Source organism: Enhydra lutris, unplaced genomic scaffold (genome assembly GCF_002288905.1).
Source record: "Enhydra lutris kenyoni isolate GAN:26980312 unplaced genomic scaffold, ASM228890v2 scaffoldscaffold15, whole genome shotgun sequence".
Lineage (NCBI taxonomy): Eukaryota > Metazoa > Chordata > Mammalia > Carnivora > Mustelidae > Enhydra > Enhydra lutris.
The window spans coordinates 5947316-5974398 of record NW_019154099.1 but is presented as its reverse complement, the minus strand read 5'-3'; the positions used below and the strand labels follow the sequence as shown (position 1 = coordinate 5974398).

The 27083-nt window shown below is 47.3% G+C and overlaps 1 protein-coding gene across 1 annotated transcript in view; it reads right to left on the bottom strand.

Annotated features, from left to right (window-relative positions):
- Positions 1-8367: 8367 nt before the first annotated feature.
- Positions 8368-27083, bottom strand: part of LOC111147152 (siah E3 ubiquitin protein ligase family member 3) — a 66269-nt gene continuing 47553 nt past the window's right edge. Inside the window, exon 2 of the mRNA XM_022503054.1 lies at positions 8368-9056. Within this exon, the coding sequence (XP_022358762.1) occupies positions 8388-9056 (669 nt within the window). The 3' untranslated portion in view covers positions 8368-8387. The remainder of the gene's footprint in view (positions 9057-27083) is intronic.

The following is a 27083-nucleotide window of genomic DNA, read 5'->3' as shown; positions in this document are numbered from 1 at the left end:
GGGGGGGGGGGGGGGGGGGGGGGGGGGGGGGGGGGGGGGGGGACCCTCCCTCCCTGAGGGCCTGCTCTGGATAGTAACCTGTACTCTCAGTAAAATGAAGGTCCTTTATGGACTCTTTCCCTCCTAGGTTTGCCAGATTTAGCAAATAAAAATACAGGACACCCAGTTAAATTCACATTTCAGATAAATAATGAATACTTTTTTAGTATAAGTATGTATATTATGTATTGTAGGTATTGCAAAAGATATACTAAATTTTTTTTTGTTGCTGTTTATCTGAAACTCAAATTTAACTGGGTGTCCTCTGCTTTGTCACACAGCCCTGTTCACTGCTGTCTCCCCACTGGGGCCCATTCTGCAACTGAGCCTCCTCCTCCAGGCGTGACTCCTACTCTAAATCTGCCCCACGATAAGGGTTTTTCCAATTCTCCTTGTCTATAGAAGCAAAGCTGGGTGTTTAGGGAAAGCTCGAGCCTTTGAGGGGAATTTCCTTGAGTTTTGCCCAGCAGTCTAGACCTTCTGTCATTGTATCCTGAAAGCAGGACCATGAGGTGGCAAACTGAGTTTGCCTTTTGAAGGATCTAGAAGCATTTTGATGTTTTGGGGGTGCTTGATTTCCTGTTTGAGTGTTTCATTATTTTTAAATATTTTACTTATTGGTTTGTTAGAGGAAGATCACAAGCAGGTTGGGGGGGAGTCACGGGCAGAGGGAGAAGCAGGCTCCACACTGAGCAGGGATCCTGATGTGGGACTCGATCCCAGGACCCTGGGATCATGACCTGAGCCAAAGGCAGACGCTTTACCAACTGAGCCACACAGGCGTCTCTGTTCTATTTTTTTTTTTTTTTTTTTAATATCTGTAATTCTCAGAATTGTCTGTTAGGTCCAGTGTAAAAAATTAAAAAATGTCTATCTCCTGTGTATTAAAGAAAGTGGACCCGGAGCCCAGGAGGAGGAGAGAATGGAAGAGATAGTTGCCTCCCACATGGTTGGTAATCCATGCCCCCGGTTTGGATCCTTAATAGATGTGTTTCCCATTGGCCCTCTTGCAGAGGGGGTGCAGAGGATATCTTGTCTTCCTCCAGGCTAATAAGAAAGCAGTTCAGTGATTTCCTTTTCTCTCACCCTGTAGGCAGGGCTTACATGGAGCTTAGGTCTGAGCTGCCTCAGAAAGTGTGCTGATAATTCTACATTCCCCAAGGAGGGCCTTGAGACGGTGACCCTGCTCAGGCATCCTGGCGAGATTTGCAGGATAAATAAATGCCTCGCTGGGGATTTGCTAGGTAACTCCCTGTCAGCGCTGGGGGCAGAGATTTAAATATAAATTATCATTCCAACTTGGCAGGGACTTAGAGATGAGCCCCTTCTGTGCTCCTGGGAAGATTTACACAGTCCTTTCTCGTGGGTGCCAGGCTGCAGGGGTGGTTGCTGGGTGACACTCGGTACTGGGAATTGTCCTGGGCTGGCCTCCCTCAGCTAGCCCTGGGTCACAGGTCGTGGCTGATGAGCTCTGGCATCCTGCCCACACAGACACTTCTCCTGCTCCTCGGTCCCTCGGCCCTCCATGTCGGTCCCCACAGCCCTCCGTGTCCATCCCTGAATGATGCAAGAATAGTCCCTTCTACTATTTGGTTATAGGGAACCCCTACTGAATTCCCTTCTTAGATCCTTTCTGATCTCTATTTAAGTGGTTACTGTTTCTCCACCAGAATGAAATGTTGGCCACTTCCCCATCACCTCTTTTCTTGCCTTCCTCACTCTTATGGAAGGACCAGCTCTTTTCCTCGGGAAGCTTTATCATCTCCTTGGTTTTCTGTGGTTTTGTCGCCAGCGAGCTCAGCTCTGGATCTGAGAATTTAATGGTCAGCCGGACCCTTAGCAAAATTCCAGAGAAGAGAGTGTTAAAAATCAGAATCCTGGGTCTCACTCTGGACCTCTTTAATCAGAGATCTTTGGCTCTGGGGCCCCCAAATTAAGCTCTGATATTTCTTAAGCATGCTAAAGTCTGGGAATGAAAACCCCAGATCCCAGAGTGGGGCCGGGGCAGGGCTTCCTTCTCTGGTCACACTCAGGCAGGTCAGCTTCTCCCTCCTTTCAGTGGAGTCTCCTTCTAGCACTGAACAACCTTCGTGCATGTATTTGAAGGTCTTTGGAGGGAAGGGGCAGCTACCTGGAACAGCACGGGATGCAGAATCGTCCCAAGAGAGGCCACGGCCTGAGAAGTCACCTGGCTCATGAATATTCATGCCAGCCATGTTGTTGTGTGATCACTCAGATCAATTCAAGGCCATGTCTGTAAGGCTTTGTGAGAGCGGGAAACAGGTTCTGGGAATAAGGAGGTAGGGAAGAAGATAGAGGTTAACGTGAATTGACAGGCAATAGGATTAGCACTCTCGCTCAATCCCGATCTTGCGAGTAACTAACAGTGGCCTGAAATTAAAGAATTAAACCATGAAGGCTCCCTTGACAACTGATCTGATAGGCCCAGAAGTAAATTTCAGGGACACTGTTGTCAGGCAGAAGGAGGGGAAAGCCGAGATAAGAGGTCCAGGAAGGAAGGAAGGAAGAGAAGGGAAGGGGAGCAAACACCTCTCCCTTTCTTTGCAATACAGTGAGAGCGGCTTTGGTCCCCCTGGGGCTGAACCATGCACTGAGCTAGAGTTGCCAAGGCTTTTATTCACCTCTATAGCACTCTCTTCCTTACATCCAATTACGACTTTAAAATAGAGGCAAAAATGAAAAGGGGAGGAAGATAATGAAACATAAGTCAAATATGGCAGCTGGCGAATTTCTGATAATTGCTTTCCCTTGTAGCATTTCATTTCTATTCCCGCACGTTGTACAGTAGCCTGTAGGGAGACGATAAACAAACAAACAAACAAACAAAAAAAAACCACTACCACCACCAAAAAACAACTCCAAAGTGTTCAGGAAAACAATATCAATTGCACTTTAATAACACTCTTCATGGGAGACAGAATAGAGGTAAAGTAGCATTCTACGTTTGCTTCTTGCTGTCTTTAACATCATAAGAAAGCCTAGAAAAGTATATATACATCAATTCAGGGTAAATAAAATGATTCTCAATTTCCTTTCTCTTTCTATGTCAATACCCTAAAAAAAGGTTAAAAAAAAAGGTGGGGTGTTTACAGTACTCAAGGTAAAATATTTTCATACAATACTGGAAAAGACAAACTCTAACTCATGTAGGTAACCCACGTGATAGCCTGATTTGGGGGAAAAGGATCAATGCTTATCTACAATAGATCTCTTGGATCTCTTTTCGGTGAGGTTTTTCTTGGGTGGCCATTCCCCAGGTTAGCCCAACAGAGAACTCACTAGTTCTTGAAGGAAATTTTCAGAACAAATAATTTGAAGGTCTAACAATCTACTGGGAGACGCTATTTTCGATGTCATTTGTAGCTAAACTTTCAATCAAAGCGTAGTTTTGTGATGTCCAGTCCACAGTCCCTTCTCCTTCCACCAGAAATGAGATCTAAGTGGAAGCTTCAGCAAGCCTCACTCCTTCCATCCCTCACAGTGAAACCACTGGGGTCAGAGTAACTGATTTTGCTGTTGACCTTGAGATTCTGCCTACTTCCAAACACAGCCCAGAGTTTCCCGTGACTTTTACCCTAGTGGGAACCATGCCCTTCATTTAGAAAGAGTATTGGTGAGACTTAGCTATAGATTGTGAACAGGATCCTTTGTTGGGTTGCAGTGGAGTGAAGGAGCCAGAGTAGGAAAATGAGGTACTGGGCTCTGTTCTTTACATGATGTCCCTTGACTCATTACCTTTTCTGTCCCTCAGCTTTGTGCGGTGTAAGGGTCCTACTTCAGTGGTAACACATTTTCTGTGATGCTTGACACCACTGTTCATGGTGCCCTTTCCAGATGTGGGATACTTCCAATCACTAATTTCCAAGTTAAATATTTCTTTCTTTTTCTTTTCTTCTTTCCAAAGTGAAATATTTCTTTAGATGGGGTTTTGGTCTACATGTAGAGATAAGAGAGTTGACCTGTAAGAACAAGTAACAGTATCATCCACTCCTGTAGAACTTGATTTTACTTTCTGGACTGGGATGGCCAATACGTTGGTTTTGTGGAGCTGTGACTTTTGCATGAAAGTCATCAGATAGAACTTCTTGCACTAACAGCAATCGAGCTGGGTACGGGGTAGGGCAAGGAATACCCTTGAAGCTGCCTAGAGGCCCCACACTCCTTTCCACAGAACAGACTGTGATTTCCCCATAATTTGCTGTTCCACTAGCTTGGCTGTAATCTGTGTTCCTGTCAGTGTGGCCAACAGAATTTTACTTCTCCTCCCAAAGTCCTCTGTCCTCCACACTCTGTAAAAGAGATGTCTTGGTAAACATTTAACAGCTAGTTCTCCAAAGAGGAAAAGCCCTGGCTTATCACGTTTGCCTACTTCCAGGAGTGTAAACACTACCACCACAGCCAGTTTTAAGCTTTTGCTGTGACATCATCCAATATGGAGTCTGTGGGGCATCACTGTGCGGTATGTTTGCCATACAGTTATGGTAAATGTAAGTAGTCTCAAGAGCACAGAAAATAAGGGAGTAGTGAGACAATTAGGAAGTGAAGAGTTTTGAATAGTTGTTACCTTTGTTTTCATTATAACTAATTGTACATTTATATAACTTAATTTTTAGTGATGGCTGTGCTTAGCTTGTAGAATTCCTAAAATGTTTGACAACTGGTATAAAAACCAGCTCTAGCCCAGCAGCCTGGTCTTGGGCTGGGAGAAGAGTGGGGAAACAGGAGAAACAAAAGGGCACAGTTAGCCCCAAAAGGCCTCTATGCCATTCAGGGTCCACGAATTCATAGAAATAGCGCAAGGTGGTATCGGTCAGGAGCCTGGGACTGCGGGGTTAGACATGTGGGTTCCAGACCCAGCTCTACTCTTTGCTGGCGGTGTGACCTTAAACAAGGTCCAGACTCTCTCAGCTCAAATTTCTCACTGGTACAATAAAAGTACCTGTTTCATAAGGTTGTTATGGGGATGAAATGAGAATAATATATTCAAAGCATTCAACCTACTGTGTTACACATTAAACTTTCAATAAATGGGAGCCACGAGTACTGTTACTATTATTAATCTGGCCCATTTCTAAAATGTCCAAAGTAGCCACGGAGAGTGATGGGATCTATTTCAGATGCAGGTTCATGCCAAGACTGTTCAAGACAACCTTCTTTGTACAGGCCGACCTCCATCTCAGCAACGACTGTTTATGTAGACACAGCCTCCAAGGAGGACTGTCCACACCCCCTGAAAAGAATCATTCTCACAGATGCCTGGAGTTTAAGCACTGGTGACTCCTCTCTCGCTCTAAGTGGGGCTCTCGTCCTAGGCCTACTTTTAAAATCCATATACCCCTCAGAGGGTGAGTCATTAAGTCAGCACCTGGGTATGAATGAGGTCATGAGATCCCAGAGCTCTTCACCAATAGACTCCAGACTCTGGGAAATCTAAGAATGAGGATCCTGGAGCCGGAGGACATGGAAGACTCCACATCCAGTTCCCGCTCCCACCACCCCACCCTCTGCTTCTAGGTTGACCAGTTCTTCCAGCTGAGCTGCCTTTAAGAGCAAATGCATTCCAGTCTCTCTCTCTCTCTCCCTGATCCCTCAGATATCCCAGAACAAAGACCGGGTTGACCCTTGGGACCATTAGTCCACTGAGGAGGTGGGAGGGAACACTGCTGAATATTTGGGGTCAGTCTTCCTTTTCCAAGAACACCAAATTTGTAGTCATTTGGTCGGGTTCTAATCGTGGCCCTAACCACTTGGTGTGTGACCTTGGGAAGGTCATTTCGTGTCTCTGAATCTCTATTTTTTTCTAGTAAACTGAGGATGTCGTCAAGGATTTACTTAACCCGAGACTGGAATGTGGGAGCCATTTGTAGCGGTAAAGCTCACCACAGCACGCTGTTGGTGCTGTTTTCTCTTCTCTCGTCATTGTTTTTGGTTTGCTCTTTTTTCTTTAATTCCTCACGTGTGACTACGAAGAGGGAGGCCTTCTGGGGAGCACCATAGATGGATGAAAAGGAAACATTCCTACCCTTTATTCTAGACATTCCTAAGTACCCAAAATACAAGTTCCTGTCTGGGGTCCCCCATTCATAATCCAGTCTTCTGTGCAATAATAACCTGAAGTTATTCCCAGTTTGGCTCAGGTAACAGCACAAGAAGAAGGCATAGGTGATGTCTACAGGAATTCTAAGGCCCTGTGGACTGTAATTATATTCTCATTGAGGTTTTGTCTGTTGGTTTGTCTGGGGCACCTGTGATGCTACAGAAATGTTTCAGAGTAGCTGAGTATCAGGAACCAGGGGAGGAGCTGTGGCTTCTTGGAAGTATGACTTACAGGCAAGGAGATCTGAGGTTTTGGGGAAGGGCCTGTGGATAAAGGAAGGAACTAAGTGAGCCCGTCTCTCCTGTGCTGTCCAGCCAGCCTCAACTTGTTCCCGGGCGTCTGTGTGGTTCAAGGGCAGAGCTGGTGCCCTGGTAGGATGTTCTGACAGAGTGAGCAGACTCCAACCCTTTCCTTGGGACCATGACCTGAAGTTTGCCTCAGTCAGTGATACGATGTTTATGGGCCCCCTCAGGGCTCTAACCTGACCAAAGTCTGGCCCCACAATTTGGTCTCAGCGATTGCTGTGTGACTAGAAGGGGCTGGTTTAGGGAATCTTCTACTGACTGGCACCACCCTTCTGGTGCTTGGGGTGTGGATTGGCAGCAGAGGTGACTGGAGGATGATCTAATATCGGGGGGAAGGGTGTTGTGTTTCGGGATCAATTATTTTTAGTGGGGAAAAGACTGCTGATGGCGAACCAGGGCAAGTTGCCTGAAACTAAGTACTCACTTGGAGGGCTGCCCAGACGCAGCCCAGATAGCCGGGGTGAGGGAACGGGCCTGAGAGCCACATCTGCGTGGCAGAAGGCTCACTCAATTCTGCTGAGTGTTGTATGGGGTTTGGTGCCAGGCTCTTCAGCGACCAAAGCGTAGCCAAAGAAAACACAAACATTAGGAGGGAGAAGAGGGTATACCGGGAAGGCTGAACGGTGTTCACCTTTGAACAGGAGAGACAAAGTCCATTTAAACATGCTTACTCTCTTCAAATATACGAGAGAAACTTCTACAAGAAGGTGTTGAATTGTTCTGACAAGCAAACCAGAGGAAGCAGTCTATGTAGAGGCAAGATGGATTTTTGTCACCTTTCCATTCTCACTGCAACAGGGAGCTGGCAATAGCTGACCAGTGACAATGTTTGTATGCTGTAAGAAAAAGAAAGAGGACCTCCTCTCCCCTGCCCCAGGTGTATGAGTCACCTCTGACCTCCAGAGGTCAGAGGTCCTGGCACACCCTCCCAATTCCTTGGGTCTGATGCCGAGTTATGATTCTGCTTTACGGGATATCAAGAGTAAAGTGGGTTTCTTCGCATGTTACAGAAGAGTTCCACCCCAGTGAAAGGATTGATGGATTTTACAATTTGATAATAAAACTCTCCGAGGAAAGAACGCCCTCCCAGAGGTGGGAGATTAATTTATCTTTTTTCTCAGCGGCTTCTCTTCCCCTACATCTTGCCTGTTCTTTTCTCCTACTTGCTCAACAGAGGGCAAAGATGTTTTTAGGAGAGCACCATAAACATGAGGGCTTTGACCCAGTGCAGGGAAGGACAGCCCAGGCTGATGGCAAGCCCCTGGCAGCCCGCCAACAGAGGTCCCCCTGGCAACCTCATGATGGGATGACCCCGGCAGCCCGGTGCCCTGGCCTTCAGAGGAGATCCCGTCTCCTCACATCCAGGCAGCTTAGCTCTGACCTTAAGGTTCCTGGGAAGGTGTCAGAGTTGTGTCTGGCTGGTCTGAAACATAACTCTGAGCTGGCCAGGTCGCCTTCCCCAACCTGCTGTCCTCACATCTCAGAGGTAGCTCGGTTGGAAGTAGACGAAGAGAGAAGGAAGAAAGGATTCAGACGCTAAACCTCCTCTCAACCCCAACAGTCTGCTTCGTGGTCTCAGTGGCTTTTGCTTATGTGGGAAGCAGTGGAGAAGGGCACTGGGGGTGCGGGAACTCACCATTCTGACCGCATCGGGTTACAAATGCTCTGTGAAGCTATATGGACAAATCAGGACGAGCCTCGCACCAAGATCGTGAATCACAGGCTGTTTACCTACTCTAATGCCCACGGCGGACAAATACTAAATACCACAAAGTACCTGAGACAAAAAAAGAAAGGAAGGAAGGCGGGAAGTAGGGAGAAGAATAAAAAGAAGCCTGGGGTCCCAGCCTCCGGAGATTCCCAGGGACACAGGTAGAGCGTCTGGGGGCAGGTGGCTGTGCCCAAACGTCCAGTGGCCCCCGGCTTCACGTCTCAGCTTCTGACGGGCAGACCTCCGCAGCCGTGATGGCGATCCCGATGGCCAGGCTGCCGTTGTCGGTGAAGAGCTGGGCAAGCGAGGTGTTGAGGACAAGGCAATCCCCGTCAGTGATCACTGAGTCCACGCACTCGAGAACAGACCGGGGGGTGGCCTCCCATTTCAGACGCCGATGGTTTCTGTTGAGCTCCAGGCGATAGGTGAAGCAGTCGGCCTGGGTGGGGGTCCCGATCAGCATCATGGTGGCAAAGAACTGGGGGTGCCCTGCGTGCCTCTCCTGCTTCCTAAGCACCAGCAGAAAGTGGTGGCCCAGGCAGGAGTGCATGATGATCCAGTCGGCTGGTGCGGGCAGGTGCATGTCCGTGGCCAGGAAGACGATCTCTGCTCCCTGGAGGATGTCGACCCTGTGCATCTGCCGTAGATGGGGCACCACCACCTCCAGATGGCCTTCCCACTGGCAGGAGAACAGGGGGCACATGCAGGGCGTCACCTGGGCAGCGTGCAGCCCTGCCTCCTGGTGGTGGAGGTGGTGCGGGCGAGCGTGGTGGCGGAGGTGATGGTGGGGACGGTGATGGCGGTGGTGGTGGGTGAGGTGGTGGGGGGGGAAGCTGCCTTGCTCTGGCGCGCTCTGAGCGATGGCACGGCGGCTGGACACATACTGTGAGAGACAGAGCAGAGGGTTAGCGGCTGAGGCCAGTCTCTTGGCATCGCCGAGCCTCCCCAGGTACGCCAAGGGTTAAAAACAGACGTCCCAGGGCAGGTAGAAAAAGCTTGCTTGCTTTTCCTCCCTCTCACCCTCCCTCCTTCCCTCCCTCCCTCCTCCTCCCTTCCTTCCTTCTTTCCTTCCTCCCCCCATCCTTCCTTCCTTACCACCCTTCTTTCCTCCCCCCCTCCCTTCCTTCCTTCTATAGAAAGGGGAGGGCAAAGGGAGAGGGAGAAAGTGAATCTCAAGCTCCCTCCGTGCTGAATGTAGAGGCTAACCTGGGGCTCAGTCTCACAACCCTGAGATCATGACCTGAGTAGAGATCAAGAGTCCGATGCTTAGTCAACTGAGCCCCCCAGGTGCCCAGAGAAAGCTTTATTTATTAAAAAAGGAGGGGACTGCCAGAGTGGTTTCCAAAGCGATGGCACCATTTCATGTTCTTGTCAGCCATGTAAGAGGACTCCAGTTTCTCTACGTCCTTGCCAACACTCGTGATTATCTGATTTGACAAGTGCTTTTATGAGACACAATTAATTGTTTTGAGTGTTTTTCCAGATTTAGATGCTGAGACATTGTAAAGTCTTCTCCATGATATTTCATTTTGGTATAGAATCTAGATTTTTTTTTCCAATTAGAAAAAAATAGAAGCTCCTATAGAAGAGTCCTCCTGAAAAAAAGAGATTTTCCAAATATAATAGTACATTGAAAAAAAAATTGAGGTAGGTGCCCTGGGTGGCTGCGATTCTGAATATTCAGTCCAAGAAAATACAATATTTATGTCTTGGTGATTCTTTAACAAGATATGGAAACAAATAGGCAATGTCCCCCTCAACATACATTATGATGGTCACTAGTCATAAAGAACAACAATAAAAAAAAGCAAAAAAAAATTTTTTTTTTCGTTTTAGATACTGTTAATATTTTTGCACAGGCATTCGAGGTCAGGGGAATTTCTGCCTCCCTTTCTTGTCATTGTTATTATTTTTATTTTTTACATTTTTTAAAAGATTTTATTTATTTATTTGACAGACAGAGATCACAAGTAAGCAGAGAGGCAGGCAGAGAGCAAGGAGGAAGCAGGCTCCCCACTGAGCAGGGAGCCTGATTCAGGGGCTCCATCCCAGGACCCTGGGATCATGACCTGAACTGAAGGCAGAGGCTTTAACCCACTGAGCCACCCAGGCGCCCCATCATTGTTATTATTTTTAGAACAAAATTTTGGTAAGTGCCCGTTTGTCCTTCCCATGCGGCCAGGGGCTGTGCTGTCTTGGGTGCCCTTCTCCCAGGCCCTGAGGTGGGGTGCTGATTAGGTGCAACAGGGCTGCCGTTCCCAGGGAGGGAGCCTCACTCTGATTCCTAGGACTTCACCTCACCACCACATTCTGCCCTGTTTCAAGCTCACAGCCCCAGAGCAGCTTCCTGGGGGCTCAACGCAAGGAGCCCTCCACCCTCAGACTCTCCTGACCTGCTCCTCATGGCGGTGTGTCCACGAATGCCCTCAAAAACATGAGGAGCTGAGAGGGCTCCTTCTGATTGGGCATCGGTAGACATTTATGGAATACCTTCTATGGCCAGACCAGAGGGTGCTAGGGGTACAGCTGTGAGCAAAACAAACCACGTTTCTGGCTGTGGGGGGCACAGACATTAGGGTGCATATCATTAACTGTGATTTTTGTGAGGGTCCTCCCTGTGACGGGAGGACTACGATTCATAGATTTCAGCTGAAGAAACACGTTCCCGTAGTAACAGTCCCAAGGTCCCAAGGCTCATAAGTGAAAGACTGGTGTCCATTTGCACACCTCCTGACTCGGCACACAGCAGCTCTGTCCCTGCTTCCCCTCCCTGTGGTTATCCCTGCCTCCAGCCCCGGTTCCCTTCTGCTCTAGCGCTCCATGCACTTTTCAGAAGGACGATAGGTACCTTTGGGCCCCTGCCTCCTCCCCTCATTTCCTTCTCTCTCCAGCATGTAGAGGGTGAGGGTGAAGGTCTGCTCGGTTTTATAGCTGCCTGTGCTCCAGGCATGGCTGATGGTGGAGGCCTGGCTAGCTTCTCTTTCTTTAGGGCGTCAGGGGCTCCCCCCGTCCATGGCAGTCACACACCCACATGGTGCACCAGCCTGCTCCCCGTGGGGCCAAGGTGATCTGGAGGTAGGTGGGGGTCAAGCTAGCTCTGCTCCTGGAGTGGTTAGCTCCAGCTCTGCTTCCATGCTCTGCCCCAGGGAATGCAGTAGACCTGGACTGGGAGCTCCTGGGGCCCTTTCAGGAGTCCTCTCCCAGTTTCTGGACAGAAGCTAATGGGCAGCCTGCTGTCACCCATCCTGCATGCCTACCAGGGCCATGGAGGACGAGACTGTGTTCTAGAATCCTGCTAGTGATGAATCTGACTTACCTTTAGGGTTAAATATAGGAAGGGAACTAACTATGATATAGCCACTACTAAGAATTAGGCAACAAAAAATTGGTGTTTTTTAAAATAATTGTTTCATTTAATTTTTAATTTCCTTTAAAAAAATAAAATTAAATCTGTCTTAGTTCCTACCTACCTGCTGGTGGCATGTACCATTTAATCTGTGGGTGAGGAGGAGTTCCTCCCATCCCTTGGGGTTGTACAAAGCCCAGGGCTGACATACTCTGTCAGCCAGGGGCCAGCCCCTGCCCAGATCCTTCTAGCAGACTCAGGCCTAGCAGCTAGGCTCAAGGGGGCCTGGTCTCAGCCTCCCAGGGAAAGCCCCAAGCTCTGTCCCCTCTTCCAGCCTCTAAAAAGCTCCTCTTTCTCACTTTGTTTTTACAACAATCACTAGAGAAACATACTACATTTGTCTTACCAATGAAGAAACACAGAGGTTAAATCACTTGCCCAAAGTCACAGGGCTCATAAGGGGAGCAGCCAGGAATATAGCCCATATCAGTCAAAGGTGACACAGATCACAGACTGGAAAGATCACAGGCTGGATGTCAGCCGACTTTGGTCTCTTTTGCTGTTTACTTGTCCAGCAGGCCCGATTAAGTCAGTTTCCCTATCAACAAAATATTTCTCTCCAAGGGTGGTTTGGGGATCAAATGAAATAATGCCTGTGACACAGCTTTAATAAGGACATCAAGGATTACATCAAGATGGCATTTCCATTTAGATGTGATTTGGGGTGATTACTCTGGTGGCCTTCTGCCTTGGTCCGTGCCTGCCTCTGTCTGCCCTGGTCCACTGATCCTTATACTTGGGGAGCACTCTGGGCTGAGCACAGGCCAACATAAGGGCTCAGAGACCCCAGCATCAGCTTGCCCTGAGGTCTCCTGTCACAACACCGACCCATGACAACAGACCACCCGAAAATTCCTCTCTCAGAAACGGGTCTCTGATCTCATTATTCTCTATAAGCCCTTCTCCTCATCCGTTTTCCATTTCCTGTATCCTGCTCTGTACAGCTAATATCAGACACATGAACTCAGAGTAGGGAGAGGGTAGGGAAGAAAGACCCTGGTGTCCCTTTCTTCCCTCCCTCCAAACTCCTGCCAGCACCTCCCATTGGCCAAAGCCAATCAGAGACCTACCAGAAGGGAGCCCAGAGATGCACTCAACAAGGACCGGCTCCCTTTGAAAAGGGTGCTGGGTGAGACGCACAGGTGAAGAGGGAATGCCCACCTGTACGCAAATGTCTCTGTTCCCTCCTCTGTGGTATTTGCTGATCTGACCAGGCTGGGCCTCCTGGGCTGAAATTTGATGAGGCTGATAGAGGGGGGAGATGGTTGCGTGCCTACAATTCATTTAGGCATTTGATAAAAATGTACGCAGCCCCTAATATGCACAAGGGGCTGAGAATTCCTGACGGAGTAAGACCCATATTCCTGCCTCAATAGCTCACTCTGAGTTTGTGTAATATGGAATGCAAAGCTACAGGGCACGGGGGGTGGGGGTGGGGCTCTGAGTACAAAGTAGGGGAGGTAGTTGTTCCAGTCAGGGAGAAATGACATTTACGGTGGGCAAGGTGTGGAGTGGATGCCCTAACAAAATAGGTCAAAAGTTTGCTGATGAGGCAATCAGCAGAGATGACAAGTCCCAAGTGGATGGGTAGATGGGGGCTGGTAGAGATGGAGCAGAGGCGGCCCGAGTGCTGGAGAGCAGAGGTGAGAAACCAAGATGGCACCAGTGCTCAGGGGAAGGCATTAGGGGGGCCTGGGAGACACAGCTTCATGCCTCAGAGCTCTCCTGTGCGCTCAGGATGGGGCCGGTGGCAAAACCCCACACTTGTCCAAGCACAGGACCTTACCAATGGCTGTTCCACATGGACTCTCTGTTGCTTCCTTTTGGCCTCATCTTCCACTAGCCTATTTTCATTTTTTAATTGCTGCAGGCAGACAAAGCCGGGGGCGTCATCCAAAGCGACTGAAGTGAATGACTGTGCAAATAGAGCACGACATTATAAACTCAGCGAGCCCGGGCACTTGCTGTGCCCTCAGAAGGCTCTGAGAATAAACACTGCCTTAATTCTTCACTTTGTCCTGCTCCATTTTCTGATGTAAAATATGTTTCATTGAAATGATCCTGGGGTGACTGAGGTCACAGGGCTCCTGGCAGGGAGAAAAGGATTCTTTTAATTGGCAAAATGCTAATCGTTTTGGAAAATGAATTCTAATCTTCCCATCTAATACAGTGGATGTGTGAGTAATTACTTTTCTTCACTAAACTGTTAATGCAACATTAGTGATTACACTAATTAAAACTAATGAACTCTTACAGACTGATAAACTCTTCAGTCAGTCAGCGGACGCCTTCCTCCCATTGGCTGTATTTAACTTCCCGTTTGGAAGAGAGATCTTGAATTAACCTTTAGAATAATGTACAAAATTGGGTTTAGAAGTGTTAGGCTTTATGGACTGGGTATAATTCTTTCCCCAAGCATTAGTGAGGCCATTTCCACTGAGGGTGTAATTGAATTTAAAAAACGCCTGCCTTAATTTGATCAGCCACACTTCCATGGTTGGTAATGGCTATCCCTCCAAATCCTGGCCTCCAAAGAGGAAAGCTGCCCCTGGAAATTTGCGTGACCCTTTCCCTAGCATCTGCTCTCTCTGAGCAGCAAGGCTTGCTATGGCGTTTCAGCTGAAGGAGGGTTTGTACCCAGTTTCAAATGACAGGCGTTTGCTCTGTGTTTGCTCATGCCCTCATTTGTGAGAATGCCTTAACCAGGGTCTCTGGTGCTTAGCGAAGGGGCAAAGGCAGTGAGGTTATCCCTAGAGGTGCATCTCACACACAGGAAGAGCAGATGGGGGAGGGCGTAACATTTCCAGGCAGGCATCAGAGTTTGGGGATAAGATCAAGACCCAAATCAAGTCCAGAATCTGGTCTGCTAAAACGAGGGAATGATTATAACTACTCCCAGGTCCCACTCTGTAGTGCTTACAAATTTTCATTGTTTCCGGGAAGGACGGTCTAGGTGGAAGGCTGAGTGTTGCCTATTCCATTTTCCTGGGACGCCCTGGCTCTTCACCTCTTTTCCTCAAAACCTAGACTAACTGTACATGTGCCCACAAAACACAGGAGGACTCTGGAATGCCTTCCAAACTGTTAAAAAAAAAAAAAAGTTTAGCTGAGATAGAAAACAATGGTGGGGCTTTTGTCACCTGGGTGGGGACATCTTCATTAGCAAATGTGTGTCATGCTCTGTTTCCCCCAGACTTAGTTATACTTGGTCCACAGATGGATGGGATCTTCCTAGGGACAGCATGATAATGTCTGTATTCTTCTCTAAAGTACTTTAGAGGAGGGAATATGATATGAATGTATACCTTTTTTAACCTGCACTCTAGGGGCTGTCAATTCCCTAATCAGGAATTCACACTTTGAGGGGATCATCCAGCATTTTATCAGGAAGGCCACACTCCAGAGATAATGACTCCAACTGCCTCAATTAGTATCCATATTTCTGATCTACACCAGATGCTGCTAATTAACATTTCGCAGAGGTTTTCATTGGCAAAATTAGTAGTGAGTTAATCAGAATAATAAATGCTACAAATGGACTCGCCTTGATGAAATTTGTGGTTTTCAAGCCATGAAGAGGGGTTTAAATGCTTCAGAGGGATTCTTTACTTTAGGGATGGGCCTGGAAGCTTATTCCCTAAATTCTCCTGTATTTGGCTGCCAAGCCTCAAGGACTGTCTCTGAGAGGTTCTAATTACTTGCCTCTGTTATACCGCTGCATACACAGTTTCTTTCTTTCTTTTTTTTTTTTTTTGTATTTTATTTATTTATTTGACAGAGAGAGAGATCACAAGTAGGCAGAGAGGCAGGCAGAGAGAGAGGGGGAAGCAGGCTCCCCGCTGAGCAGAGAGCCCGATGCAGGGCTCGATCGAAGTACTCCGGGATGACCTGAGCCGCAGGCAGAGGCTTTAACCCACTGGGCCACCCAGGTGCCCCGCAGTTTCTTGACTGATGATCAACATTATTTTTAAGTTGAGCAAGGAGATATCAGTTATCAAGTGCACAAAAGCCTCAGGTCTTGGGATATGTATGACATTCACCAGTTAGAAGAGAGGAACATGACAATTTTGGTGGACAAAACTGTTTAAAACCAAGGTCCAAGGGCAGAGAGCAACTAGAGGGGTCCATATGGATGTCTACACAGATACCATTGCTATGACTTCAAAAACCTCTTGACCAACCTGATGATCGTATAAATACAGTACAGTATCACTCTGTGAGGGGCTGGGAAGGGCTATGGGGGTGACATTTTGAACACAAAAGATATGACTCAGTCCTTGAGCTCTCAGGGACATTTTTTAGTTCCTAGATCCCGGCCTTTGGCTGCCCAGGGTCCGGTGATTTGCTGCTGAATAGTTTCCTGCCTTTTGAGAGCCTTCAGGGTGGGGACTTACTGTTCACATGTCCTCGCTGCTAACAGGGCACCTGACATGCAACAGGTCTGGCTACATATTTGTCATGCCCATCGGTGCCTTAGTGATAGCTTCACATATGAGGATCGTGCTGGTCCTTGTCCTTTATATCCTTTACATGGGTCAGCCACAGTCCCAACAGGTGCTGTCTGTGGGAGACCCATCAGCCTCTGTGAGATGGATGCCATCATTCTCCCCGCCCAGTGAATTCAAGCAGCAGTGAAGACTTCCTGAATCTCACACTGAAAATCACTAGCTCATGGCCTTCTCTCTTCAACTCAGTTGCAAGCCATTGAGAGGGCAAGGCGCTGTATTTAGTTTCCCCCACACCTAGTCCAGCAATGGGCAAATCTGGCACTTTGCCATGTGTGGCATCTAGTAGAGTCTCAATAAATTCTTGTTGCTGGAGTGAATGAATGCATGCATGACTTATAAATGGAACCCTGTTCTGGACCCTATCCATGGGAAAGCTGTTTGTTTTCAAGTAGAGGCTTTGTCCTCTACTTTCTATTCTCAGGTCCTACAGAGATGGCTGGGGTGAGTGTGAGTGTGTGTGTCCATGTGCGTCCACAGCTGTGTGCATGTCAGAAAGGTCTCCTGGGAGCGCCTCGCCCAGAACCCGACAGCGATGGGACATAGAGTGTGCACTGGGCTCTGGCTAGGAGGAGGGCAATGAGGTGTGCTTAGCTGTCATCATAGGAAGTAAAATGAAAGCGTTGAACATACTCTTCACGTCAGAGAGGTACTTTATTTGCATTTACTTTTTATGAAGATTACTCTGAGCTTCAGGCATTCCTTTGATCGACAGCAGATTGCTTTTTACAAGTTGTTTGGAGGAACAGTCTGCTGGATCAACCCAGGAAATCTGCCTATCTGCTAGACAGATCTAGACCCACTTTCCCCTCCCATGCCTCGGTGGGACTGCTGACTTAACAAAAGGCTGAATGCACCCATACTTCCTTATTAGTTATTTTCTGCTTGTAGTCACCAGGAAGTAACTTCAGTCCAGCCAAAGCTTATTGGCCCTCCTCCAGCTGTACCCCTGCTCATGAGATGAGACACTAATGGGTTGTGCCTACCCAGAGCCTCTGAACTGGGCCTTGTAACCCACACTCCAGATATCTGGAATCCTGGAATTCTCTACCCAATAGCTCTAGGTCAGCTTCCTATAGCTAAGTTATTCCTGGGATCCAACATCCAGAAGGTGGACCATTAAACATGAGATGTGGCCAATGGGTGATTATTTTGGGGGGATATACACAGACCTTGGATGTGTGGCCGGTGGGGCCTCCCATGCCTTTGCCTGAGACCTCTCACAGTGCAGGATTAAGCCTCATTAGGAAGAAAGTGAGACAGGTCATTGGCTGGGGACTGTGGCCACGCAGATCGCTATGAAGGCACAATTATTACAGTGGGAGGGTGGAACATATTTGAAGAGTCTCTTACCTTGATTTTTACTTGTAAGTACCTGGACTTGTCAGGATGTGGACCTCCATTTGCATTTTTGCCTTGAACCCTACAAATGTTAGGGGAGGGCTGTGGTCCAAAAACAGAGTCAGAGGAGTGCTACTCCAGTCTTCATTGATTCTTGGACTCTGCCTTTCATCTGTGAGATTTTGAGCCTGCTAATGAGTGTTACGAGTCTTCTAGATGAAAGACTTTTTTCTTAAAAGCAACTTTTTGTGTCGTCAGATTTTTCTATCTGCAACTGGTGAGTGAAACCTGGTGCTCGTGAGAGCAGTTTAAAGGTGAAAAATAAATGAATTGGAGCCCCGGTGCCGTGAGCATGTCCACTGGATGACTCTAAGACTGAGGGAGGGACGTGAGGGGGGTGTGCCTAGCCTGCTGGGAGCACCACTTCTGGCGGCGTGGACAAGCGCAGGTTGGGGTGGCGGGGGTGCTCATGCGCGCTAGGAGCCCTGCGAGGAGTCCATGCCATCACCCTGGAGAGTGCGCAGGTGGTTACAATTGGCTACATTTACAAATGGAAAATTCAAAGCTGTGAGGGGGCAGAGGTGTGTCCTGGGTGAGATATTCTGACGGCCAGACTGCTCTAAGGCCATATGCCATCCATGTTTTTTGTTTTTTTAAGACATCATGACCAGGAACTACAAATTCCGCCCTCTCTGCCAGAGTTCTGTACCTTTCCCATCCCCAACCCCTAGAGTAGCCTTTGGTACCTAGCCTGTGACTGCTGGGACTGTGGAATTTCTAGTATCTTTAGGGACCCAGGGAGGCAATGCCAAGAGGTGTTCATTCATGGGTGTCTCTGATCCTGGCTGTATCTTTGAACTCTTTATTTGCTGATTCAGAATCGAATGTAGTAGAAGCATTCCTGAGTTCACTCTGACTACACTTTCAAAGCGGACCAGGGCTTAGGGTCAGGACTCGCTTACTGTATATAATATTAGGCCTGTCCTCTAGGACTTTACAGTCTGTCCGTCCTGGCTCCCAGTCTCCAAGTTTTCCACACTGATGAATTCATGGTCGCACACTGTCCTTCTCCTTCGTGGCCAGGCTCTGAGAGAAACCCCTTGGACCCCCTGTTAGGATCCTGGTTTCCGGCCTGAGGACTTGCCTCTTCCCTGGATGATTAAGACTGGCGATGGCTTCACTGTCAGCAAACGCCATGTCTGCACACAGGCACGGATGTGGCCTCTAGTCCATCCAGGATGGTTATCAACTCACATCCCGATACTAACACGAGAAAGGCCCAAACCTACAGCAGAGGACAAGGTCGTTTCACACAAAAGACCATCTTTCAACAGCAAGCTAAATTCCCAAATAATTTTCTTCAGCAAATTAAGCCTTCCTATAAGCTTGTCCTTAAAATAGAAACCGTGTCGTTCGATGAAGCGTAGATGGAACGAGAGGGCTACAGAGTAGACAGAAAACCTATTTGAAGTCACACAAACTTGGAAATGAATCCTGGCTTTGCTACTAAAGACTGTGAGACTGTGGATTCACTAATTAACCTGTTGAAGCTTTCGTTTCTTTATAAAATGGGAATTACTTTATATCATAGGGTGGAAGCGAGGACTGAATGAGATATAAAGCACGTCATGTGGTACCTTGCCCAGAGTAAGAAGATATTATTACCATTAATGTTGTGTTCACTACTGTTGTCTTTCTTGTTGACCAGCTAGTTGATTGAGAAGTAGGCTAAGGCAATTCACCCAGTATAATTTCTAGGCTCATACTGGAATTAGATGAAATCATGAAAACACCAAAGCCTTTCCAAATCTCCCTTAAAGCTCCCTGACAAGTCTCACTCAAGACCAATGTTTTCGCTAGCAAAAGGCTTTTATGGACTGGTTCCATCTCATCCCTGGCCAATGGAGAGTGGATGCAGTGTACAGAGTGGTTTAATATAGGTAAAGAGCCTAGCTTAGGGCTCAGAACATAGTTAGTACTCAGTAAGTGATGACTATCACCTTCATCATCATTCATTTTCAGCATCCTTCCCCAGCATTTTGGCCAGAGTGGTGCGGCTAGAAAGTTTAAGCAATCCTCTATCAGGTCAGGTCATTGGCCCTCCCACGTTCCCCACCTGCACACCCCTTTTTCCTCTTTGAGGTCCCTCAGCCATGGTGGCGAGCCTGGAGAGCATTGCATAGGTAGTACCTTCCCTTGAGACCAGCTGCCCTGCTTAGGAACTACCTTGTACTTTCTATACCTTTAAAGCATGTTTCCTGAGAGAAGTTTGCCCTGTGTGTCTGTCTGCTTCCCCAGAGCCTCTGATCTACACTGCCCACAGCATTGGTTTTCATAATGATTTGAACCATCATTGTCAATAACTTGTTAGCAGCCCTGCTTTGTGGAAGCAGAAAAAAAAAAAAAACCAACCAAAAAAAAAAAAAATGGGAGGTATGGTCACATCAGGATGACTTAAATGAAACAGATCAGCAATACCAAATGTGGGTAAGGAGGTGGAGTGACTGAAACTCTCATACACTGCTCTTCGGAGTGCACATTGATACAATCACTTTGGGAAATCTTTTTTTTTGGCAGTATCTATGGAAGCTACATATTCGCCAGCCCCTTTGACTTAGCAGTTCCACTCCTGGGCATACTGTTGTTGGGAAGCAAATCTCATTGATCTCTTGCACTTTTTTGCACATCTTGCAAGCATGGCCCTCAAATGTCCTTTATTCCAGACCATGTTTTCAAGGATGTTTTTGTAATGAACAGCCTTGAATAGAGAGAGAGTTTCTCTGGAGCAAAGGACAGGTTTGCTTATAGCCTTGGGACACAGACACCATATCTTCCTTTGGAGTGAAGGGCAGGCACGCTTACTGTACATTAGAAGAGATTTGGGTTTCTAAGCTTTTGTAATGCAACCTACTGTGTGTGCAGACATCATCTGCCCTCTCTACACTACCCTGTGGGAATTGGGTTTCAAGGAACTTGAGCCAAAAGGCAAATACCTTAGCGGTTCTATTGCTGGGGCTAAGAAACTGCCCTGCATCTCTGACCCAAGAGTCTTGTGTCTTCCACCAGCATCTGTGAAACTGGGGCGGCTGCTTTGTGAGCCTACAAGTAGAATAAAACCTCAGACCCTTAATGGCGATATTCAACACTTGACAGAAATGAGCGTTATGAGGAAAAAACATACACATGAATATTTATAGAAGGATCAATTCGTAATAGCTCCAAATTTAAAAACCACTGAAATGTCCTTTAAATGGATGCATTGTGGTAAATTCCCACAATGCAATGCTACACAGCTGTAACAGAGAATGAACCCTCCTACACACAGCAGTGCGCTCAACTTCAAAAATGTGTTGAATAAAGAAAAGCTAGACACAGAGGAGTATATACTTACTAATTCTATTTTTATGAAGTTCAAAAACTTGTGAAACTGATCTATGCTGAAAGAGACTTTGTGGGGGGAGGCATATTGACTGGGAACGGACTTGAGGGACACTTTGGGGGCTGGACATATTTTAACTCTTGATCTAGGTAGTGGTTTTATGGACACACACACACATGTGTAAGTCCATAGAGATATTGTTATGCTCTATGTTCCTGCCAGCTCTATATGAACAAAGGAAAGAAGGGGAGTGGCATATGTGGCCATTGTCTCTAGGTCACTATTAAATGGGCACATTGTGCAAAGATCTGGTTGCCTGTGATGCTAATACCTAGGGGACTGGAGTTTGGGGAGGAGAGTCACAGCAGGGACAAACTCTGGGTACATAAAAGTCCTGTGGGCTGACACTCCCAGGGAGATGCGGGGCCTGGAACCAGGTGGAAAGGCAGTAGAGGGAGGGAATTCCCAGTCATGCGTGGAGTGGGGTAGCCAGCTCATTGGTTCTAGGGGTGGCAGTCACTCTCTGAGATGAGATTAGCGGCTGAGGACTGAAACTAATACCAGTGCATGTCAGCGGGTTAGAGGAGGCTAACTGTAACTTTGGGCTGAGTCCTGGCTGAATAAAAGCTCCCTTCTTCTCTGCAGTGGGCCCCCCCCGCCCCCCCGGCCCCAGTCGAGGACTGAGGACCAGTACCACCATGGGAAGTGGCCGGCTCCAAGTAAATCCCCATAAGCGAAGTAGGGGCAGGTGTTTTATTGACTCTAAAGCTCTCCCAGTGGCTGGGCACATATTTAATAAAAAATCTTAGGCTTCAGGGGAAGGCCTAGGAAGGCAGAAGGGAGAAGAGCTGCCCCCCTGGGCTTGGGAGGTTAGCGGTCTGGCCAGTCCCTAATAACTCATTCATCCAATATTCATCTTTGAGTTATTACAGTCACCGTGTGTCTCTAAGGAACAGCGTTTATTAGCGTCCGCTAAGATAATTAGCCCAATGTACTTCAAGGCAATTGAAATTGTTCCCATAAGTGCATTTCCTTCCAGAATTCACCATGGCTACCTTTCAGTGTCGGGCCTGTTTTGGTCACATATCCCCCGTGCCCCAGCGGAGGGCGCTCACTTTCTACTGGCACTCCAGGCCCTCCGGCCGGCCCAAGGGGAAGCAGATCCGGTCCCCATCTGCAGGCCAGGGTTGCTGCAGCCTGCACCTCCACGCCTGCTGCCTGGCTTCTGGGATCACCCCCGGGCTCGGCTGGCCTCCTATCCGTCTGCTTTTCCCCATGCCCTGGGGAATGTTTAGAAGGAAAGGCCTATGTAAAGCTCAGAATAATCCAAAGCACCTGGTTTTGTGCCTTGCACTTGCGTAAATCCTATAATGTCCCCTGTAGTATATCACAAGCTGCAAAACTCCTCTTACTGCTGGACAGAAAGCGGGTCAGCCAGGCGCGCCACAAATACGGCAGTGTGCCCATGAGTGCCCCGGACATCTGGGGCAACAGCAGACTCTGGGTCAGCGGGGCTGGGCTGGGGCTGAGGCTCCGTATTCCTCACCAGCCTCTCAGCGTCGGAGCTGCGGGGTCACGGACTGCACTCTGAGGAGGAGGAGGTGGAGCTGTACAGGCTTGTCCTCCTCCCGCCTCCTTACAGCCGTTTTGCCATCAGATAGAGGATTCTTAGAGATCTCAGACATTCCTCTTCACTTTCTGGTTCTTTAACAACCCCCGCTCCTTGCAGGTTCCAAAGTACCTCTGTAACACAGGCAGTAGGGCTGCCTGATCCACAAGACACCCCGTAATTTGTCAGTCCTCAGAGCCCCCATGGCGAGACAGAACTTGGAACATAAACTTGATTTCACAGGAGGGGCAGGAGGGAAGCATAACTCTGAGGGAACTTTTTAAAGCACAGAATGGCAAGTTGCTTTAGTTTCTGAATTCTTTTCCAAGTATTGAAATTCACTCTTTCAGAGAGCTTAGCTTTAATTAATAAATTCTTCATTTTTTTTTAAAAGATTTTATTTATTTATTTGACAGAGATCACAAGTAGGCAGAGAGGCAGGCAGAGAGAGAGGGGGATGCAGGCTCCCCGCTGAGCAGAGAGCCCGATGCGGAGCTCAATCCCATGACCCTGTGATCATGACCTGAGCCGAAGGCAGAGGCTTTAACCCACGGAGCCACCCACGCACCCCAATAAATTCTTCATTTTTATGACTGCCTGCAATTTCCTACTATTTAGTTTAATTGGATTTTCATGTTCAGAAGTTAGAAGCAGCTTCCTTCTCTTGGTAGTTTTTCGTTTTTTGTTTGTTTGTTTGTGTGTGTGTGTGTGTGTTTTTTTTAAAGATTTATTTATGTGTTTCAAAGAGAGAGAGCCTGGGCATGCAAGTGAGAGTATGTGTGTTGGGCGGGGGGGGCAGACTCCCTGCCAAGCACAGAGCCCAGCGCAGGGCTCAATCTCAGGACCGTGAGATCATGACCTGAGCCAAACCCACTGACCCCCAGGCGCCCCCTCCTCTCCGTTTTCAGTAGTACCACATAAACAAACAGCACTTTCCTCAATAGCATCCAATGATTTCCACACTGTTCTGCTATTATATAGTGAAATCATTCATTCATTTGTCCACTCATTCATTCATTTAACAAATGTATGTTGAGCAGTTACTAGGTGCAGGGCACAAACTGGCGGACGAAGCAAATATGGTCCCTATTGTCACAAAGCGGGGTTTTCTGGTGAGGGTGGCAGAGGCGGTCAGAGGTCAGGGAGGGGTTTCTAGGAGAATGGTCGGGGCGGCATCCTGCCCAGTTTCGTTCAGAGGGTTGAATGCAAGTTGCCCCATCTTTTTTCACTTTCTCTTCTCTTAATGCTGAATCTAATGGGAGGCGAGGGAAGGTAAGAGAGGAAAGAAGGAAGTGTTGGATGGGAGGCGACAAAGGAGCTAGGATGGACTTTAAGGGTCTGGAAAATTATTGATTTCTTTATGAACTACCTGTAAAGGAAGGGGAGTTTGGAAGGATGTTATCTTCCTCCCCATGCTTTCCCCCACTCCACCACTGCCAAAAAATTCTTCCATGAAACCAATATTGGAGAATATTTCAGAAGAAAGATAAATTGCTAATGGCACTGAAGCCTTCCTCCATAAAACACAGAAATGACAAGTCCTCAATCCTAGCCCTTCTAACGTATAAGCCTCATGTCCAGGAGCCAGAATGAACGGAAGTCTCTTCAATTTCTCCGCATTACTAGACTTGGGCATTTGCATTGCATTTGATCTTGGCCAAGCACTTAACAGTAATTGCCTGGCTCATCTTCCCATGTCTTGATGAAACCTACATCTCCGTGTGTTGGCTAAGAAAGGGAGGAGAGGCATAGATTATGGGCAATGGCAGGGCAGGGCAAAGCCAGCTTGCAGAGAATTGAGATGTGGTCTCCGTCCTTCCACTCCTTACAAAACCAAGAGCAACTCTTTTCACTTTTCCAGGCCTTCGTTTTTGTAACTGTAAAATGAGAATGATGAAATCTGCCTCCCTTCCTAGAGGATACAAGGAATATGTTAAAATGTGTTATAAACAGTGAAATTCATTCGGAAGGAGGTACCGTATGGACACAGATCATGGCAGGGTGTGCCCAACACACAGTCGATCTAGCTGACACCTGCCGAGGGCCCATGCTAAATGCATTACATGCCTCCTCTCATTTAATCCTCCTCTGGGCTCTGGGAGGTGGAGACTGTCATCACTAGCAGTTTGCAAATGAAGAAACAAGAAATGAGAGCACAGAAAGGCTAAGGGGCTTTCCTAAGACCTTGAGGTTCATAGTAGCGGAACTCAGTTTTGAGCCTCAGGAGTCTGGCTTTCGACCATGGGAGCTGAGCCCCCAGAGCATCCCACCCCTCTCTGTGTCTGCAGCCAGCGCTCACTTAAGTGCCTGTGGATTATCTGCAGCTCATATTTCTTTTTATTCCAAGCTGACTTTTCCGGCCATATAGTTCAGCTCATTAGTTGGCAAGGGAGCTCAGGGACTTAGAACTAATCCTAATATTAAGTAAAGAGCAAAGCATAATTAGGAAGATAAATCTTCTGGGGGAAAAATGTATGTAACAGATTCAAAGTCAAGCATGGGTGATTTTTCCCATCTTCTAGATGATCTACACCACTGTTCTCTTTTTGTAGCAGATAACTAAGGGAGGATGGTAGATTTAAAAAAATAACACACGCACACAAAACTTTTTTTTTTTTCTGATTAGAAGGGCAAGTATTCTCATCACACAAATTTTAGAAAATTCTGCATAGTATGAAGAAGAGAATAGAAAACTCAGAATGCCACCGTCCTGACAAATGTCACTATTAACATTTTGGTGTGACCTTTTTTCAAGGCCTTTTAAACATCAATAACTAAACACTACATGCAAATTCTTATAAGCTGTTTTTTTTTCCACTTAATGTCTTATGGAACAATACATGTAAAAAATGTTGATAAACACCACCATTTTAAGTGGCTCCATTTGGCCCTAGAGAACTCACAAACTCGTAGGGATGTGACCTAACTGGTTTTGTTTGGATCTGGCTAAGAGCGACCCATTTGCTGCATATGTCCCCTCATTTACTAGTTTGTTCATTCAGCAAATCTGCCAGATATAGGGCTAAAAAGAAAAATAAGATTCCGTGCAGATCCTTGAAGAGTTCATTGTCTTGTGTCAGAGACTCTGCATCAGTGTTTTTCACTGGCCCAATTTCATCATCTTTGGCTCTCCCCTCCCCCTTGTCTACACAGTCCAAGAAGTAGCTTCATTGCTGGAAGTGGTTAGGCCTTATTTGCTGCCCCTCCCCCACTCCCAATCCCTTCCCCTTTTTTGCCTCTGGGTTTAACAGTAGCATAAAACTAATTTATAGCTCTTGCCAGGAAGAGGACAAATTTTCATCTCAGCCCGTCATGCGAAAAGCACTAGTACAAATGAATAATTGTTGACCCATGCTACCTATTAGAGATTGTGCTGGGGTCACCTCGTTTGTTGTTTTAACACAAGAAATTAAGGGCCCTGGTGAGGGTTTCCACGGGGACTGAATTGGTAATAAGATCAAACATCGTCTTTGTGGGTGACCTCTCCTGGCGCCATGTTCATGGCAGACAGAGGGAGAAGGCCCCACTCCCATGACTATTCCCCTATCCCATGATAAGGGCAGATTCTGCTGTGCCCACTTTTGATTGTAGGTTCAGAGCCATTTTCTCTCAAAGTCTCTAACAATTAGCATTTGCCTGTGGAGCAATTAGAATATACTGGATGCTGTGTGATGTTTTGAGGAGACGTGGCCATTGACATTGCTATTTTAGCCATCAGGGAGCTCACCAGCCCCTGCCATATGTGAAGCCATATGTTTCTGCAGTGTGACAGTTCATGGAGTTAAGCAGGCTGTGCTCTCTTCAATATCGAATGGCTTGAGCTGTAGGAAAAGGCTTGTGCAGGCGGAGACTCTACAAATGGGCCAGAAGCAATAGATGAGGACTGGGTGGTAAAAGGATGAGGGGAGAGCACTGCTGGAGGATGGGGACCCGCTTGAACAGACAGGAGCTGGGCTTACCTGACTGGTGAGGCCTCAGCCCAGGACCAAGAACCGAGGCTGGGTGGGAACAGGACACCCTGATTACTGAGAGCTTTGAAAACAGGACCGGGTGCTGGGGACAGGAGTGGTAGGAGAGGGCTTCAAAACACTTCTGATCTGTTCCATATCCTGGATCTATGACCGTGACACAAAGGCTCTGTTGAATGCTTCCTAATAGGAGTGACTAAAAATTATGACAAATTGTCATCATTGTTACATGGGTGTGTATAGAGCCTTTCACACAGCAGGGGCTCCACATATATTTAATAACATGTTACATTATTCATTCTTCCGCCATCTTTCCAGTCAAGAACTATTGTCTTGAACCATCACTAGCATTTTAAAAAGCATTTTCATATCTAGTGTTTCAGGTAATCCTGATTATAGGTAAGGTCACCTAGCCGCCCAGTTGATAACATTTGCTGTGGGTGTTCCCTACATTCCAGGCATTGGTCTTGGCCAGTAGATGAAAACATTAAGGGGCAGTGAGGCTGAGTGTTGGTAGAGATGGTGCCTGTCCGTGCTGACTCTGGGAGATACAGGTAGCAGGAAGGGAAAATGCTTTGCCTAGGGACTGGGATATTATGCAGGAGAATCCACCAGAAAATTAGTACAAAGAGTAAGAAAATTCAATAAAGTGTCAGGGTGACAGGAATATAGTTTTTTCTAGCCATTGGGTCCTGAACTGAT